The 16,366-nt window shown below is 45.0% G+C and overlaps 1 protein-coding gene across 1 annotated transcript in view; it reads left to right on the plus strand.

The window, feature by feature from the left end:
- Positions 1–15,943, plus strand: part of LOC132883480 (uncharacterized) — a 40,096-nt gene extending 24,153 nt beyond the window's left edge. Inside the window, exons 3-7 of the mRNA XM_060917157.1 lie at positions 7,593–7,720; positions 7,852–8,142; positions 8,226–8,507; positions 11,983–12,122; positions 12,786–15,943. Of these exons, the coding sequence (XP_060773140.1) occupies positions 7,660–7,720; positions 7,852–8,142; positions 8,226–8,507; positions 11,983–12,122; positions 12,786–13,064 (1,053 nt within the window). The 5' untranslated portion in view covers positions 7,593–7,659 and the 3' untranslated portion in view covers positions 13,065–15,943. The remainder of the gene's footprint in view (positions 1–7,592; positions 7,721–7,851; positions 8,143–8,225; positions 8,508–11,982; positions 12,123–12,785) is intronic.
- The last annotated feature ends 423 nt before the right edge of the window (positions 15,944–16,366 follow it).

Raw genomic sequence — 16,366 nt, forward strand, 5'->3', positions numbered from 1 at the left:
GTCTGCGCGGGACAGAATTTTCAGTCCCGCTCCCGCATTGTGCAGTCCCGCTCCCGCAAAGAATTATGATTTTCAGTCCCGCTCCCACCCGCGCCTGCCATATTTTGTCCCGCTCCCGCCCGCAAATCCTGCATGATGCAGACGTTCGCGTTATTTCTCACAAAAGTTCCTGTCATTGGCTTGGGGAATTAAACATGCTGAGCTTAGCTGAGCTCTCCACTGACCGATCCTTCATTTATTGTAAGTTTGTTTAGACTCTGACATTCTGCTGACACATTCCAAGTTGAGCGCTGCATGTGCTCATGATTGACAGCTCTCGCTTTGATTGACAGCTCTCGCTTTGCGCACTCGCACTCCCACTTCCGAGTCTGTGGCGTTATGATTCCAACCGCGATTTCATTCTCCTCTCATATGAAGTGCTGCGCAACCACAACCAGCTCCTCAGATTATACACTGTCTATTTCTCGCTTTAAATTGAACAATCTGTGCGATACAGTCCTTTTTAATACTTTTTTTATACTTGGGACTAATACTCTTGACTTTTTAATGGTAAATGTACCTCTTTTTAAAGCAGCACTTATTTCTGAAGCACTGTGAGCGTCACTAGAGGAGCTCTGCTCTTCTGCCATGATCGGAGATCTCAAACACGGAAGAGCGGAAAGGAATCGGAAACGTACGCGAGATTAGACCACATCCGCAAATTTAGGCATCTTAAAATGTTATTAATGCCAAATAAAATATCCAGCACAAATTATATATGCTAGACATAAATTAATAATTTATAAATTTTATTTTAAACAAGTTTTTAGTTAGCGGGACTGCAGCTTATCACCTCTCCCGCCCACGCCCACATTGTGCACTCCCCCTCCCGCCCGCGCCCGCAATGAGCTTTAAAAATTTGTCCCGCACCGCTTTGCGTCGGTTCCCGCGGGACTCCCACGGGAGTGCAGGGCTCTACTGTGAAGACAAGAAAATAGGTGTAGTGGTCAGCACTGTCCCCTACAGCAAGAAGGTTCTGGGTTCGAGTCCAGTTTGTTTATATATAAAATGTATGTGTTTTTATATATCAGGGCTCACAACTTGTCCTGTCGGGCAAGTTTAAACAAAATTTACTTGTCCGAATGTGAAGTTGACTTGTCCGAAGAAAAATTTGAGAAAAAAACCCCACAAAAACTATTTCATCTCATCTCATTATCTCTAGCCGCTTTATCCTGTTCTACAGGGTCGCAGGCAAGCTGGATCCTATCCCAGCTGACTACGGGTGAAAGGCGGGGTACACCCTGGACAAGTCGCCAGGTCATCACAGGGCTGACACATAGACACAGACAACCATTCACACTCACATTCACACCTACGCTCAATTTAGAGTCACCAGTTAACCTAACCCAGCTGGAACCCAGCTCCTCGAGAGGGGTTGGACTCTCCACTTCTCTGGAGTCACCCATAGTGAGCGGCGGCGGGCTGGTGTGGGCTTGCTTATAGCTCCCCAGCTCAGCCACCATGTGTTGGAGTTTACCCCAGTGAACGAGAGGGTCGCCTCTCTGTGCCTTCGGATTGGGGAGAGGGCTCTTGCTGTTGTTTGTGCCTACGGGCCAAATAGCAGTATAGAGTATCCGGCCTTCTTGGAGTCCCTGGGAGAGGCACTGAAGGGTGCTTAGACTGGGGACTCCATTGTGTTACTGGGGGACTTCAATGCTTATGTGGGCGACGACAGTGACACCTGGAGGGGCATGGTTGGGAGGAACGGCCTCCCCGATCTGAACCCGAGTGGTGTTTTGTTATTGGACTTCTGTGCTAGTCACGGTTTGTCCATAACGAACACCATGTTCGAGCATAGGGGTGTCTATAAGTGCACGTGGCACCAGGACACCTTAGGTCGGAGGTTGATGATAGACTTTTGTTGTGGTTTCATCTGATCTCCGGCCCTATGTCTTGGACACTCGGGTGAAGAGAGGGGCTGAGCTATCAACTGATCACCACCTGGTGGTGAGTTGGATCCGCTGGCGGAGGAGGAAGCTGGACAGACCTGGCAGGCCCAAACGTATGGTGAGGGTCTGTTGGGAACATCTGGCCGAGCACTCTGTTGGGGAGGTCTTTAACTCCCACCTCCGGGAGAGCTTTTCCCAGCTTCCGAGGGAGGCGGGGGACATTGAGTCTGAGTGGACCATGTTCTCTACCTCCATTGTGGATGCAGCTGTTCGGAGCTGTGGCCGCAAGGTCTCTGGTGCCTGTCATGGCGGCAATCCCCGAACCCGGTGGTGGACACCGGAAGTAAGGGATGCTGTCAAGCTGAAGAAGGAGTCCTATCTGGCCATGTTGACCTCTGGGACCCCTGAGGCAGCTGACGGGTATCGGCAGGCCAGGCGTGCTGCAGCTCGGGCAGTTGCGGAGGCAAAAACTCAGAACTGGGAGGAGTTCGGGGAGGCCATGGAGAAGGACTATCGGTCGGCCTCGAAGAAATTCTGGCAAACCATCCGGCGCCTCAGGAGGGGGAAGCAGTACTCTGCCAACACTGTTTACAGTGCGGGTGGGGAGCTGTTGACCTCGACTGGGGACATTGTCGGGCGGTGGAAGGAATACTTTGAGGATCTCCTCAATCCCACCGTCATGTCTTCCACTGAGGAGACTGAGGCTGATGACTCAGAGGTGGACTCGTCCATTACCCAAGCCGAAGTCACTGAGGTGGTTTGCAAGCTCCTCGGTGGCAAGGCACTGGGGGTGGATGAGATCCGCCCTGAGTATCTCAAGTCTCTGGATGTTGTGGGGCTGTCTTGGTTGACACGCCTCTGCAACATCGCGTGGCGGTCGGGGACAGTGCCTCTGGAGTGGCAGACTGGGGTGGTGGTCCCTCTTTTTAAGAAAGGGGACCGGAGAGTGTGCTCCAATTATAGGGGAATCACACTTCTCAGCCTCCCGGGGAAAGTTTATTCTAGGGTACTGGAGAGGAGAATTCGACCAATAGTCGAACCTCGGATCCAGGAGGAACAATGCGGTTTTCATCCTGGTCACGGAACACTGGACCAGCTCTATACCCTTCATAGGGTGCTCGAGGGTTCATGGGAGTTTGCCCAACCAGTCCACATGTGCTTTGTGGATCTGGAGAAGGCATTCGACCGTGTCCTCCGTGGTATTCTGTGGGGGGTGCTTTGGGAGTATGGGGTTCGGGGCTCTTTGCTAAGGGCTGTCCGGTCCCTGTATGCACGGAGCAGGAGTCTGGTTCGCATTGCCGGCAGTAAGTCAGACCTGTTCCCAGTGCATGTTGGACTCTGGCAGGGCTGCCCTTTGTCACCGGTTCTGTTCATAATTTTTATGGACAGAATTTCTAGGCGCAGCCAGGGGCCGGAAGGAATCCTGTTTGGGAACCACAGGATTTTATCTCTGCTTTTTGCGGATGATGATGTCCTGTTGGCTTCTTCAAGCCAGGACCGTATGCACTTAAGCGGTTTGCAGTCGAGTGTGAAGTGGCTGGGATGAGAATCAGCACCTCCAAGTCCGAGGCCATGGTTCTCGACCGGAAAAGGGTGGCTTGCCCTCTCCAGGTTGGTGGAGAAGTCCTGCCTCAAGTGGAGGAGTTTAAGTATCTCAGGATCTTGCTCACGAGTGAGGGGAGGATGGAGCGTGAGATCGACAGGCGGATCAGTGCAGCCTCCGCAGTGATGCGGTCGCTTTACCGGTCCATCGTGGTGAAGAAGGAGCTGAGCCAAAAGGCGAAGCTCTCAATTTACCGGTCGATCTATGTTCCGACTCTCACCTATGGTCATGAGCTTTGGGTAATGACCGAAAGAACAAGATCGCGGATACAAGCGGCCGAAATGAGTTTCCTTTGCAGGGTGGCTGGGCGCTCCCTTGGAGATAGGGTGAGAAGCACAGTCACTCGGGAGGAGCTCGGAGTAGAGCCGCTGCTCCTCCACATCGAGAGGAACCAGCTGAGGTGGCTCGGGCATCTTTTTCGGATGCCTCCTGGACGCCTCCCTGGGGAGGTGTTCCAGGCATGTCCCCCCGGGAGGAGGCCCCAGGGAAGACCCAGGACACGCTGGAGGGACTATGTCTCTCGGCTGGCCTGGGAACACCTCGGTGTTCTTCCCGAGGAGCTGACCGAGGTGTCTGGGGAGAGGGAAGTTTGGGCTTCCATGCTTGGACTGCTGCCTCCGCGACCCGGTCCCGAATAAAGCGGAAGAAGACGAGACGAGACAGTTAACCTAACCTGCATGTCTTTGGACTGTGGGGGAAACCAGAGCACCCGGAGGAAACCCATGCGGACACGGGGAGAACATGCAAACTCCACACAGAAAGCCCCTCACCGGCCTCGGGGCTCGAACCCAGGACCTTCTCGCTGTGAGGCGACAGCGCTAACCACTACACCACCGTGCCGCCAAAAAACTATTTGTAATAAACTAATTTCACCAGAATTACTTTAACACAATCTATTCACTGCAGAAAAAAATTGGACTCCATCAATCAATTTATTTATGAGAAATTGAAAACCAGAAAATTAAAATTATACAGAATATTTTAATTTTTAAATTATTAACTTTGAATATATATCCTCCACTGATTACATGTTGTTTAATTATTCATTGTGGCTCCTGTATGGTATTTAATGGTTGCGATGAAAGTCGCAGTGTTTTTTAGGTTTTTGTTGCGTTTACATTGTGGGAGGAAGTGAAAGTTGCGAGAAATGGTTGCGATTAAAATTGAGTGATATGTTAAATATTAAGTTATTACTGAAAAACTATTGATTAAAAGAGCAAAGACACTGAGAAATGGTCCTATAAACAACTTAACCAATATAAAAGATTACCAGGACTACAAAAATGCAGAAAAATAGGCTTTACTTATCCAAATGCACCTGTTGGTTCAAAAGTTAAAGTGCATAGAACCTCACAGCACAACATGAAGTTACCTTAAAATATAATATAAATGCCTCAGCTTTCATGTAAGAAAAAAAAACTATTAATACTAGTACTGTGTGCAGGCAGTCTCTCCTGAAGACTAAACTAAACAATAATTATAAATTAATAAAATAAATGGCTCAGGCTTCATAGAAGAAAAAAAACAATTTGAACAGAATCTCACAGTATGATGCTGAAGCTGCCTAAACAATGGAAAATAAAATACCATTTTGGCAAAAATGTTGGCATCCATTAATTTCTTGTATTAAGTAAAAAATAATGTAAAGTGCACACAGTCCTTCACTGTAAACATAACACACTTTCAGTAACAGAATTTAAGCCTATATAAACACTGACTCACACATGCAGTGTTGCCAGATACTGCTGACGTTTTCCAGCCCAAAATATGTTCAAAACCTGCCAAAATGCACTTAAAACCGCCCAATCTGGCAACACTGCGCACATGCTGCTTCTCTTGAACATAGACACGGAAGTAAGGCGGAAGGTAGTTTGTCGACGTCACCTCAAGACGGCGCCAACGATTGGTCAAATTTGCGGGAAAGTTGCGGTGATTGGATATAATTGCAACACCGCCCTGAATTCGCGGGGATTGGTTGAATTTGCGTTGAAGTTGCAAATCGCAACATCGCGAAATCCTGGAGGGTCTGGTAAACGACCGTTTACTTTTCAGCTCAAATACACGAAGCGGTATTGGCCGGTTTCGCAAGCGGAATATTGCGCATGCACACATCGCTGTTTCCGTAGAGAAACATCCGGCGATTCATCAAAACAATATGTCGAGTGAGATGCTTCGGAAATCATGTGAATAAACTGATAAGTTTGATATGTAACCCGAATATCGGCGTATTTTGGCACTTGTCCGATTGGACAAGTAACTGAGACGATGAACTTGTCCGACATAAAGGATCACTTGTCCCGGACAAGCAGACAACCGTTAATGTCGAGCCCTGTCAACATAAAACAAAAGCACTTGATATCTGGAGCAGTTGTGTGACACTTTGGAACCCCATTTTACCTTGCAAGCTGACTGTGGGGTCCCCTCCCCCAAAAAAGTAAATTTTTGGGTGCCAGCTCACTTTACCGAGGTCGAGCATTACCCGCTGAACAAAGGTCAAACTGTTTTTCATACCCTTGGGGTGGTGCAGGGAATAAATCAGTCCAAAAAGGAGACGGAAGGCCTGAAGCACGTCGGTCAGTTCATCCATCACCACCCTGCCTTCCGAGACGATCCCAGCTCTGGACGGGTTCAGCCAAGGATTTTCTCCATCAACACAAAGGATTCCAGCAGGAGTTTGCCTGTACAAGTCCTCATCAGTTCCATCCGAACAGAGCAGGAAACAGACTAATAGAGGACATAATCATACCAGCGAGATACTGCTGCATTTTCCACCAAAAAGTACCACAGACTGATTATAATGAACATCGTTCAGTATAAATATAACCCATATGGTTACTAAACCCATATGTTATTTGAGTGTCGTTCCTGTGCCCCACCAATTAGTGGCGAATCGGCCCTGTATTCCTTTTAACTGTCGCTGAGCACGTCCTGCTCACGCCCACACACCGAGCGACACTCACTGCCGATACACCGATCTGAGAGCAGCACACCTGTTGAGTGAGCTGACGGACCTTGGGTATGAAACGTGACATAAAACTCATAAATTCACAATTAATCTTCACATAGTGTGTTGATAAACCTTTCGTTTATTAGGAGAGAGTTTGTGAATGTTGAGGAAAAGAGAGAGGAGCCGCTATGACCGCGTAAGCCCTCTGTTGGACTCCCGTAAGCGCAGAGCTACATGTTAAGATTCTAAGATGCTAGACCTCGGTATTAGCCTGTTGATATTAGCTCATGTGAAGCTGTTGCATACTAAAACGTTTTAATAAAAACAGTCAGAGTTATCATCCAATGTTTTTACCCACTGTGGTATGGTTGTATCATTGTGTTATGTGAAAAAAAAACAACTTTAAAAATCATTAGCTGAAAAAGAAATGACCATTCTGTCAAAGAATGGTTAAAGAAGAAAAGTTAATGTTTTGGAATGGCCAAGTCAAAGTCCTGACCTTAATCCAATGGAAATGTTGTGGAAGGACCTGAAGCGAGCAGTTCATGTGAGGAAACCCACCAACATCCCAGAGTTGAAGCTGTTCTGTACGGAGGAACGGGCTAAAATTCCTCCAAGCCGGTGTGCAGGACTGATCAACAGTTACCGCAAACGTTTAGTTGCAGTTATTGCTGCACAAGGGGGTCACATCAGATACTGAAAGCAAAGGCTCACATACTTTTGCCACTCACAGATGTTTAATATTGGATCATTTTCCTCAATAAATAAATGACCAAGTATAATATTTTTGTCTTATTTGTTTAACTGGGTTCTCTTTATCTACTTTTAGGACTTGTGTGAAAATCTGATGATGTTTTCGGTCATATTTATGCAGAAATATAGAAAATTCTAAAGGGTTCACAAACTTTCAAGCACCACTGTAAATCAGCTGATATTTGGTAAATTGTAAAACTGATTAATCAGTGAAACTGTGATAGCCTGAGAGTGCCTCTAGTGACATACATGCCCTTATAACGCAATTATTCTGATTTTTGTTAGCCATACGGCTAAAAATGCCAGTGTGGACTGGGCAGAAGCTGAGTCTGAATGTCTGGTTGGTTTCTGACCCGTACAGTGTGATATATGCAGAGTACTGCCCTGCTGACTAAACCTTAAGAAGTGCTGGTGGTGGCGTCTCAGACATGACGTCCTCCTGTGTCCTTTGCGGTGTCCTCTTCGTAATCACGATCACGTCCATCACTAGTAAGTGATTTTACTCCAGTGTATCACAGTAATATTTGGATGTGAGCTTCCTGTATTACACTGTTGTCTCTCACCTGTACGTGTTGGGGGGTTAAAAACACTAAGTGTGAAGTATTTTCTCTCTGTTTCAGCACCTGTATCAGCTGTTACTACAGTACGGGTGAAGTTTAATCAGTCTGCTGCTCTGCCATGTGAACGGACCTGTTCTCGTGAGGCCACGTGGAGATTGAGTAACGATCATGTAGTGGCTCAGTGCAATCAGACATCCTGCTGGTCAGAGGAGGGATTTAAAATGCCCCATGATGAGTACCTGAAGGGAAATCTCACCCTCACCATCCCTGCAGCTGATTTCAGTCAGAGGAAACTGTACACGTGTCTGTGTGATGGAAAAGCCGTTAATGATGTGCGACTCAGCATCGACAGTAAGTGTCTTTACCTGCTCTACAGACCAACTGCTGCTGATGGAAATGATCACATTTACATACAATTAATTTATTCTTCTCAGGACGGAGCTCATTAGTTCAGCTGAAGCCTGGTGAAGATCTGCTGCTGGATTTGCACGTATCAGAGCGAGTGGAGGTGATCTATAACCACAGAGATTCAGATAAACAGATCTGCAGTGTGGACAGAAGCTCACTCCACTGTACAGCTGAATACACCTCGAGAACATCACTCACTAACACGGTTCTCACACTGAGAGGAGTCCGGTCGACTGATGGGGGAGTTTACACCGTCCGAGATCCGGAGAAGGAGGAAGACCTTCATATTTACGCAGTCAGTGTTGAAGGTAGGGGGATTACTGTCCTGTCTATAATATATAGTTAATATACTGTCCTTGCTTTTAAATGATATTTTTATTACCATCAGTCTCTCACACTGAGCACAGAGCAGAGGCGTTATATGTTTGAACTTGGGATGAGTTGAGAAATCAGTATTTGATGGAATAACCCTGACATTTAATCACCGCTTTCATGTGTGTTAACATGCTCCCCGCCAGTCTTTCACATTGCTCTTGAGTGACTTTATGCCACTCCTGGTACAAAAACTCAATCAGCTCAGCTTTGTTTGATGGATTCAGACACCATCATGATGAACTTCCCCAACTGATTTACCATCCCTAAGAAGCTCCTTCGCTCACTCAGTCCTTTCTTCTTGGCATGTTGTAGGCGCTCACTTGACGGTGTAGACTGCAACAATAACTGCAATACCGCAGTATAGGAGGGCTACCACAGGATTGAGCTTGGCACCACGATTACGATAGAACAGCGAGTAAAGATGTGATGAAATAGCTGGCTCTGTTGGGTCAGACAGCCAACTTCCTTTTCAAGGGAACTTTTCCAGCCTGGAGAAATCTCCCTCAGCAAAATCCACTACAGTACGTCACCTTCCCTGTTTCGTCTTCTTGACTGTAGTTGGGAAGCGAGGAATCCGGCTCACTCCACTCAAATCAAAGTCAACTTTGTTATTCAGACCGTACACCAAGTAGTGCAGAGCAGAACGAAACTGCATCTCTCCTCGCTCCATGTGCAGTGAAAGATACAACAGACATGAAATAAACAAACTGCTGCCGCATAAACATTGCACCCATTTCTAGCACTGGATTTATTGCACAGCGTGATGATGGAGAAAGTAAACGTTGTCACTGATGTGTATTAGTAAAGTGCTCAAGAAATGTCAACAGTTGAATGTTGGTTAAAATGACTTGGTCCCTCACACGGCTTTCACAACGCTCCTGGATTCTACCAGCTCTGAGTCCGGACACACTGGTCTGAACAGAGCAACATCTTCATGTGAACATGGTCTTCATCACCATCACGGTGTACAAAACGCTGTCTTCACTCAATAACTAGAGGAACAGTAATGGAGACGGGGCTAATGCCACATAACTTCCACATAGCAACAACAGCAATCGCTTACAAAACCCCTCATCCACAATTAACCCCCCCTCCCCCAACACACACACTTAAACTGCATATTAAATGTCTTTTGCATCTATTTATCAAAAAGTACCAGACAAATACAAACAAATTGTGTATGTGAGTACAAATGAACAATAGAATTATTACAGTAGATGTGCTCGTTAGGTTTTTTCTGCAAGGTACACGTACGAACAAACTGTGTGAAATTATTATAGAAACGAGTTCCGTCTGGGGGCGGCACGGTGGTGTAGTGGTTAGCGCTGTCGCCTCACAGCAAGAAGGTCCTGGGTTCGAGCCCCGGGGCCGGCGAGGGCCTTTCTGTGCGGAGTTTGCATGTTCTCCCCGTGTCCGTGTGGGTTTCCTCCGGGCGCTCCGGTTTCCCCCACAGTCCAAAGACATGCAGGTTAGGTTAACTGGTGACTCTAAATTGACAGTAGATGTGAGTGTGAATGGTTGTCTGTGTCTATGTGTCAGCCCTGTGATGACCTGTCAACTTGTCCAGGGTGAACCCTGCCTTTCACCCGTAGTCAGCTGGGATAGGCTCCAGCTTGCCTGCGACCCTGTAGAAGGATAAAGCGGCTAGAGATAATGAGATGAGATGAGTTCCGTCTGTCCGTCCCGTCACATTCTCGTTTCTGGGCCATATCTTTAAAACTACTGAAGATATCCTCATGAAACTTTGTATACATATCGAGCAACATGTGAACTGGTGCCTTTTGCTATTTTGGATTTTTGAAAAAAAACTTTTTCACATTTTTCCATAATAAATAGATTTCTAAGAGCAGTATTCGTTTCCAGAGCGCATATCCAAAACTATTGATGATACAGATTTGAAACTTGGTGTACATGTTAATGAGGTGATGTAGATGTGCCTTTTCATACTGAGACATTTGAGAAATTTTAATTTTTCATGTTTCCATGGAAACAATTTCAGACTTAGTCTTAAGGGTAGTTTTTGTTTCCGGAGCAGAACTTGAAAACTGAGTGGTTTGGTCTTGAAAGTTAGTATATGTGTTGATTCAGTAATGTATGTGTGTCTTTTGAGACTAAGAAATGTGAGATGTTAATTTTTAGCTCCCCTGGACCAAAGGTCCAGTGGGTTTATGCCATGGGCTGCTGAGGTCAGTGTAAAGAGGTCGGGTTGGTTTCCTGCAGCACAACTTGGAAAAATGTGACAAAGAATATCTTGAAACTTGGTATATAGTTGGTCTATAGGGCGAGGGATATAGAGGAGTCTGTCTTCTTGTATTAAATGTTTCTGTAAGCTAGCTGGACAGAAAACAGAATATTGTCATCACACAGTAAGCAACTGAGGCTAACAAGCCTAAGTGTTAGACTATTTTTAATTACACGCATAATATTATACTTATAAAGTGATGACCGCTGCATACCTTTTAATCTTTTACACGTTTCTCCTCTTCTTCTTTCCTCTTTCTCCTAAACTGGGCACCTGATGGCTGACCCCAGACCTGTTCTTATCCATTTGTGTTGATTTCACACTCGAGCATTGCTACGTTGCCCCTCCCCCAACACTGAGTCAGGACTAAACCAGTTCACCCTGGTGCTGGACAGACTGGATTTATATTGTTCTTAACGATTTCACACAAACCAGGAAAAAAATGCAACACCGTCAGTGAAACTATAAAGTCACAGTGAAACCACAGTGTGGTTTCTTTGGTAGCACTTCATAGTGTGACCTGATTTTACTTCGCATTAGTACACTGTGCACTATTTAATAGATTCCCCCAGTCCCCTACCTCGGGCTTCCATTGGGGAGACCAGAGGTCAAAGGTCAACCTAACTCCCCTCCCCATCTCGTACTTCTGAGTGGGAGACCAGGAAGTATTCTGGCTGCCCAGATCAAATTAGAATCATGGTGCCACTCTGGAAGGTTCATTGATCTACACGGTGACAGGATATCACTGATGTGCAAATGATCGACTGAAAACCGACCGTGCAAATCTCAATACTTGGATTTTTTTTTTTATTCATTTATTTTGTGTTGGTGCCCCGTGCCGCTCCCAACAAGATGATGCCCTGCCCAAATCCACCACAGGGATGGAGAGCATCACCACATGGCCAATGCCACTTCATCACAGGAAGCATGACTCGCTCTCGTTTTCAGGTTTATGCTGAACCATGAAGACCTAAACAATGACCATTTTTATAAAACCCACTTGGATCACTGCACAGTGATGTCACACACAAACAGATACCTGTGCCGTGTCTTTTAACACATTTTTGTTGGTGATGTGAATGATGTCTTTAAAAATGGGCAGCTTACTGGATTAGTTGTTGCAGCTCTGATACTAACTCTAGTGACATGTTTTCTGTGTGTTTCAGCTCCAGGACCAGAGAGTGGTGGGACACCAGTGTGGGTGTTTGTGGTGGTGGCGGTGGTGGCGGCGGTGGTGGCGTGGATGGTGTTGGGGATGATGATTGGTGTTGTGCTGTATGTGAAGCGAAGACGACGACGAAGAGCAGTAAGTAATGTGTGTAACTGAGTCATTCGGCCCCATGAGGTGATCACTCAGATGAGTGTGTGTGTGTGGTAACCAGTAGATGTTTGTCAGTCTGAGTGTGTAATAATCTGCTGCTGTTCTTGCCATTTTCTCACTCTGTTAGTGTTGAACAGTTTATTTGTCGATGCAGATCAGTGAGACTGTCACGGTTACTGATTTGGGGAAAAGACAAACCTTTCTCTCCTTCAAAAATAACTTTTCTTTTCGCTAGCGTTAGCTGGTGAGCTCCCTCTGTTAGCGGTGTGACCTCTGTTCTTAACCTGCAGGAATGTGTGTGTATATTTGACCTTATCGCCTGTTCCTGAATAACGTGGACATTACTGCAGCGTTGAACGTGGCACAGAGCCAGTCAAGCATGTTTTCCAGCTAATGCTAGCCTGCTGGTTAAAGCACAAGCTCTGGCTGGAGGGAAAGGAGTCTTGGGGTTTGATTTCTCAGTATGCAGAGCAGTTATCCCCTCTCCCCGAGCTTTCTGTGCTTCTGAAAGAGATGGGAGTGGCCTAGATATTTTTTTATTTATTTTCAAGTGAAACAATCTATCATGCCTGTTTGCTTCTTGTGTTGTGTAAGTTGTGTAAATATATTTCCTGATCTGTGTTCTCTGTGTATTTGGTTATCTGATAGGATTCGAACAGCTCACCAGAGGCAGAACGGCTAAACATGGGGACTTTAGAAGATCTTTTCATACAGCAGGCTAATAATGGAGTAGAAGGAAGGCAGACGTCTACAGCTGTAAACGGAACCATAGGACTGGCAGAGTTGGCTGATGTCCCACAAATGGACAGTAGAGCAGAGAGAGGGCAGAGATCAAACAGCCCCACAGCAGTTCACAACTGGGGGAAAGTGTCATTTAGGAACAAACGGTCCAACTATAGGAAAGTTAAAGCATATGATACAATTTAGAGACTCTACAGCTAATGACTTGTATGAAAGAGCTGAACAACTCTGCACAGCAACATCAGTATTTTAGTGGTGGAACAGTTAGTGTGTGTGTGTGTGTGTGTGTGTGTGTGTGTGTGTGTGTATATACAGTGGTGCTTGAAAATTTGTGAACTCTTTAGAATTTTCTGCCCTGAAAGGCGCCTTAAATAAAATGTATTATTATTATTAGTGTGCTTGAAAAAGCACACTATTGTTCTTAAGTTTTATTTTTATTATTATTCATTTTCACCCGTTTTTTGGATCCACTCCTCCTCCTAGGGCTTTTGAGATAGAGACACCGTTCCAACGCTGAAACGTAGGGCCCGATCTGGAATGGCGTGCTTGTTCAAATGGTTGCGCTACCCCTTGTCATTCGTCCGGTATTCCCATTTTTCGGTAAAATTGCGTGCCATTGAAATGAATGGGAGTGATGACGTCATAAGGAGCGCCCCCACTCTAGACGTTAGAGCGTGCGCAGCAGAAAAAACAAAATTAAAACTGCGATTTTACAGCCAGAATCCATGTTTTAAACCCTGTAAAACCTCTGAATTAAATTGAACATATAAAAGGGTGGAGAGGAGATTTCACTGCGCGAAGCGTCTCCCTTCACAATGCTGTGAGAGAGTGTGACGGGCTGAGCCGCGACGCTGACAGAGCGCACGCGCAGGCAGCCATGTGCCGCCATTTTTAAATCTCTGCTGTCCTGTCGCTGTTCTCATTGCCACCACCGTATGCACTGTTGAATCTTTGTCGAGTATCAAAAAGTAAAATAATTCACACTGGCTGTTAAAACTTTTGTTATTTCAACTCCGGGAGCAATTCCCTCACCAGGCATTCAAAACGCTCTTCCGGGTCTCGTTTGGGGAAACAGATGGACTGTTCCACTGGGGGGGATAGAGGGGTGTCCCGGGTTCTTTGTGGGGCAGTCCATTGTGCTGGGGGTGTTTTAGGGGTAATGACTTGAAAGCCATTTGGAGGGTTCAATAAGGTGTTTTTGTGCAGGTCAGTTATTGTATGTATTTTATAGAATGTGAGAGAATGCGGCTTCATTTGAGCAAGCACACTCCAGCAGTTTCTGCAGAGGAAATGCAGTCTTGTTGTTGTTGTTGTTATTATTATTAACCCCGCCGACAGTAGTCGGAGGGGTTATTATTTTCACCTGCGTCAGTCTGTGTGTGTGTATCTGTCTGTCTGTCTGTCTGTGTGTCTGCAAGATATCTCAAGAACCAATGGATCGATTTGGACCAAATTTTGTACATGTGTTGCCAATCACCCAGGAAGGAAACCATTAAATTTTGGAGGTCAAAGGTCAAGGTCATGGCAGAACTTCGAAATTTTCGCCCAATGTATTTTAATAGGGAAAAGGCGGGGTTTGCACTCGTTAGAGTGTCCCTGTCTAGTTATTATTATTATACTTTTGCCACTCACAGATATGTAATATTGGATCATTTTCCTCAATAAATAAATGACCAAGTATAATATTTTTCTCATTTGTTTAACTGGGTTCTCTTTATCCACTTCTAGGACTTGTGTGAAAATCTGATGATGTTTTAGGTCATATTTATGCAGAAATATAGAAAATTCTAAAGGGTTCACAAACTTTCAATCAAGCACCACTGTATATGTGTATGTGTGTATATTATATAATATAAAATAAAGTGTGTGTGTGTGTGTGTGTGTGTATATATAATATGATTTTACAAGTAAGGTGAGAGAGAAATAGCATTTCAATTCTCCTACCTGTCCTGGATAAATCGTGAATTGACGACAAAAAAATCTTTGAATGAAAGAACTCACCTGTTCTGAAGCCTGCTTCCTGCTGTTCTGTTTCCCCAAACTGTGAGAACTGTGGCCGGCCAGTGAGGGCCTTTCTGTGTGGAGTTTGCATGTTCTCCCTGTGTCCGCGTGGGTTTCCTCCGGGTGCTCTGGTTTCCCCCACAGTCCAAAGACATGCAGGTTAGGTTAACTGGTGACTCTAAATTGAGCGTAGGTGTGAATGTGAGTGTGAATGGTTGTCTGTGTCTATGTGTCAGCCCTGTGATGACCTGGCGACTTGTCCAGGGTGAACCCCGCCTTTCGCCCGTAGTCAGCTGGGATAGGCTCCAGCTCGCCTGCGACCCTGTAGAACAGGATAAGCAGCGACAGGTAATGGATGGATGGGTATCCCACAATGTGCTGCGCTAACTGGGAAGTATGTGAGATGGAGTTTTTCACTAGCATCTAGATCAGTGACTGTATATAATGTAATGTAATGTGTGGACATCAAAACAGGGATTCAGAAGAGAAAGTATCTCTGATCCCATCTCATGGCTGGTTGTGGTAGTTTTTAACGCTGCTCATTCCTATGTTGAGAATTATAGACTGATTGATTGATTTATTCCGAACAGTAAAGAAGATATAAAAACAAACAAAAAAACAAAAAATTAAAATAAAAAATGCAATAACCAAAACATCGTCATAAACAGAATAGCGTAGCCACAAGGCAGTAACATATAATGTTCGGAAAGGATTAGGAAGAAGTAAATAACTTATCAAATCCTAACCCTCTATACCACCGCTAATCAAACGTCACTTTCTGCCATAATAAACTATATATACAAAAGAAAGCAAAATCAACAAAAAACAAACAAACATACCAAGACATACCAACATGGTATAATATCGCCCAAATCATATATATATACACAAATACTTATGCTATGCATATATACACACATACAATACATATATACAGTACATACATATACACATACCTATAACTATACACATCCATACGGTACGTACACAGACACCCATATCATAATTATGCATATTATGCTTATATATTATATACAATTATGCACTAATATACAGTGGGGCAAAAAAGTATTTAGTCAGTCACGAATTGTGCAAGTTCTCCCACTTAAAAAGATGAGAGAGGCCTGTAATTTTCATCATAGGTACACTTCAACTATGAGAGACAGAATGAGGAAAAATAAATCCAGAAAATCACATTGTCTAATTTTTAAAGAATTTATTTGCAAATTATGGTGGAAAATAAGTATTTGGTCAATAACAAAAGTTCATCTCAATACTTTATTATATACCCTTTGTTGGCAATGACAGAGGTCAAACATTTTCTGTAAGTCTTCACAAGGTTTTCACACACTGTTGCTGGTATTTTGGCCCATTCCTCCATGCAGATCTCCTCTACAGCAGTGATGTTTTGGGGCTGTCGCTAGGCAACACGGACTTTCAACTCCCTCCAAAGATTTTCTATGGGGTTGAGATCTGGAGACTGGCTA

The sequence above is a fragment of the Neoarius graeffei genome, chromosome 1, assembly GCF_027579695.1.
Source record: "Neoarius graeffei isolate fNeoGra1 chromosome 1, fNeoGra1.pri, whole genome shotgun sequence".
Classification (NCBI taxonomy): Eukaryota; Metazoa; Chordata; class Actinopteri; order Siluriformes; family Ariidae; genus Neoarius; species Neoarius graeffei.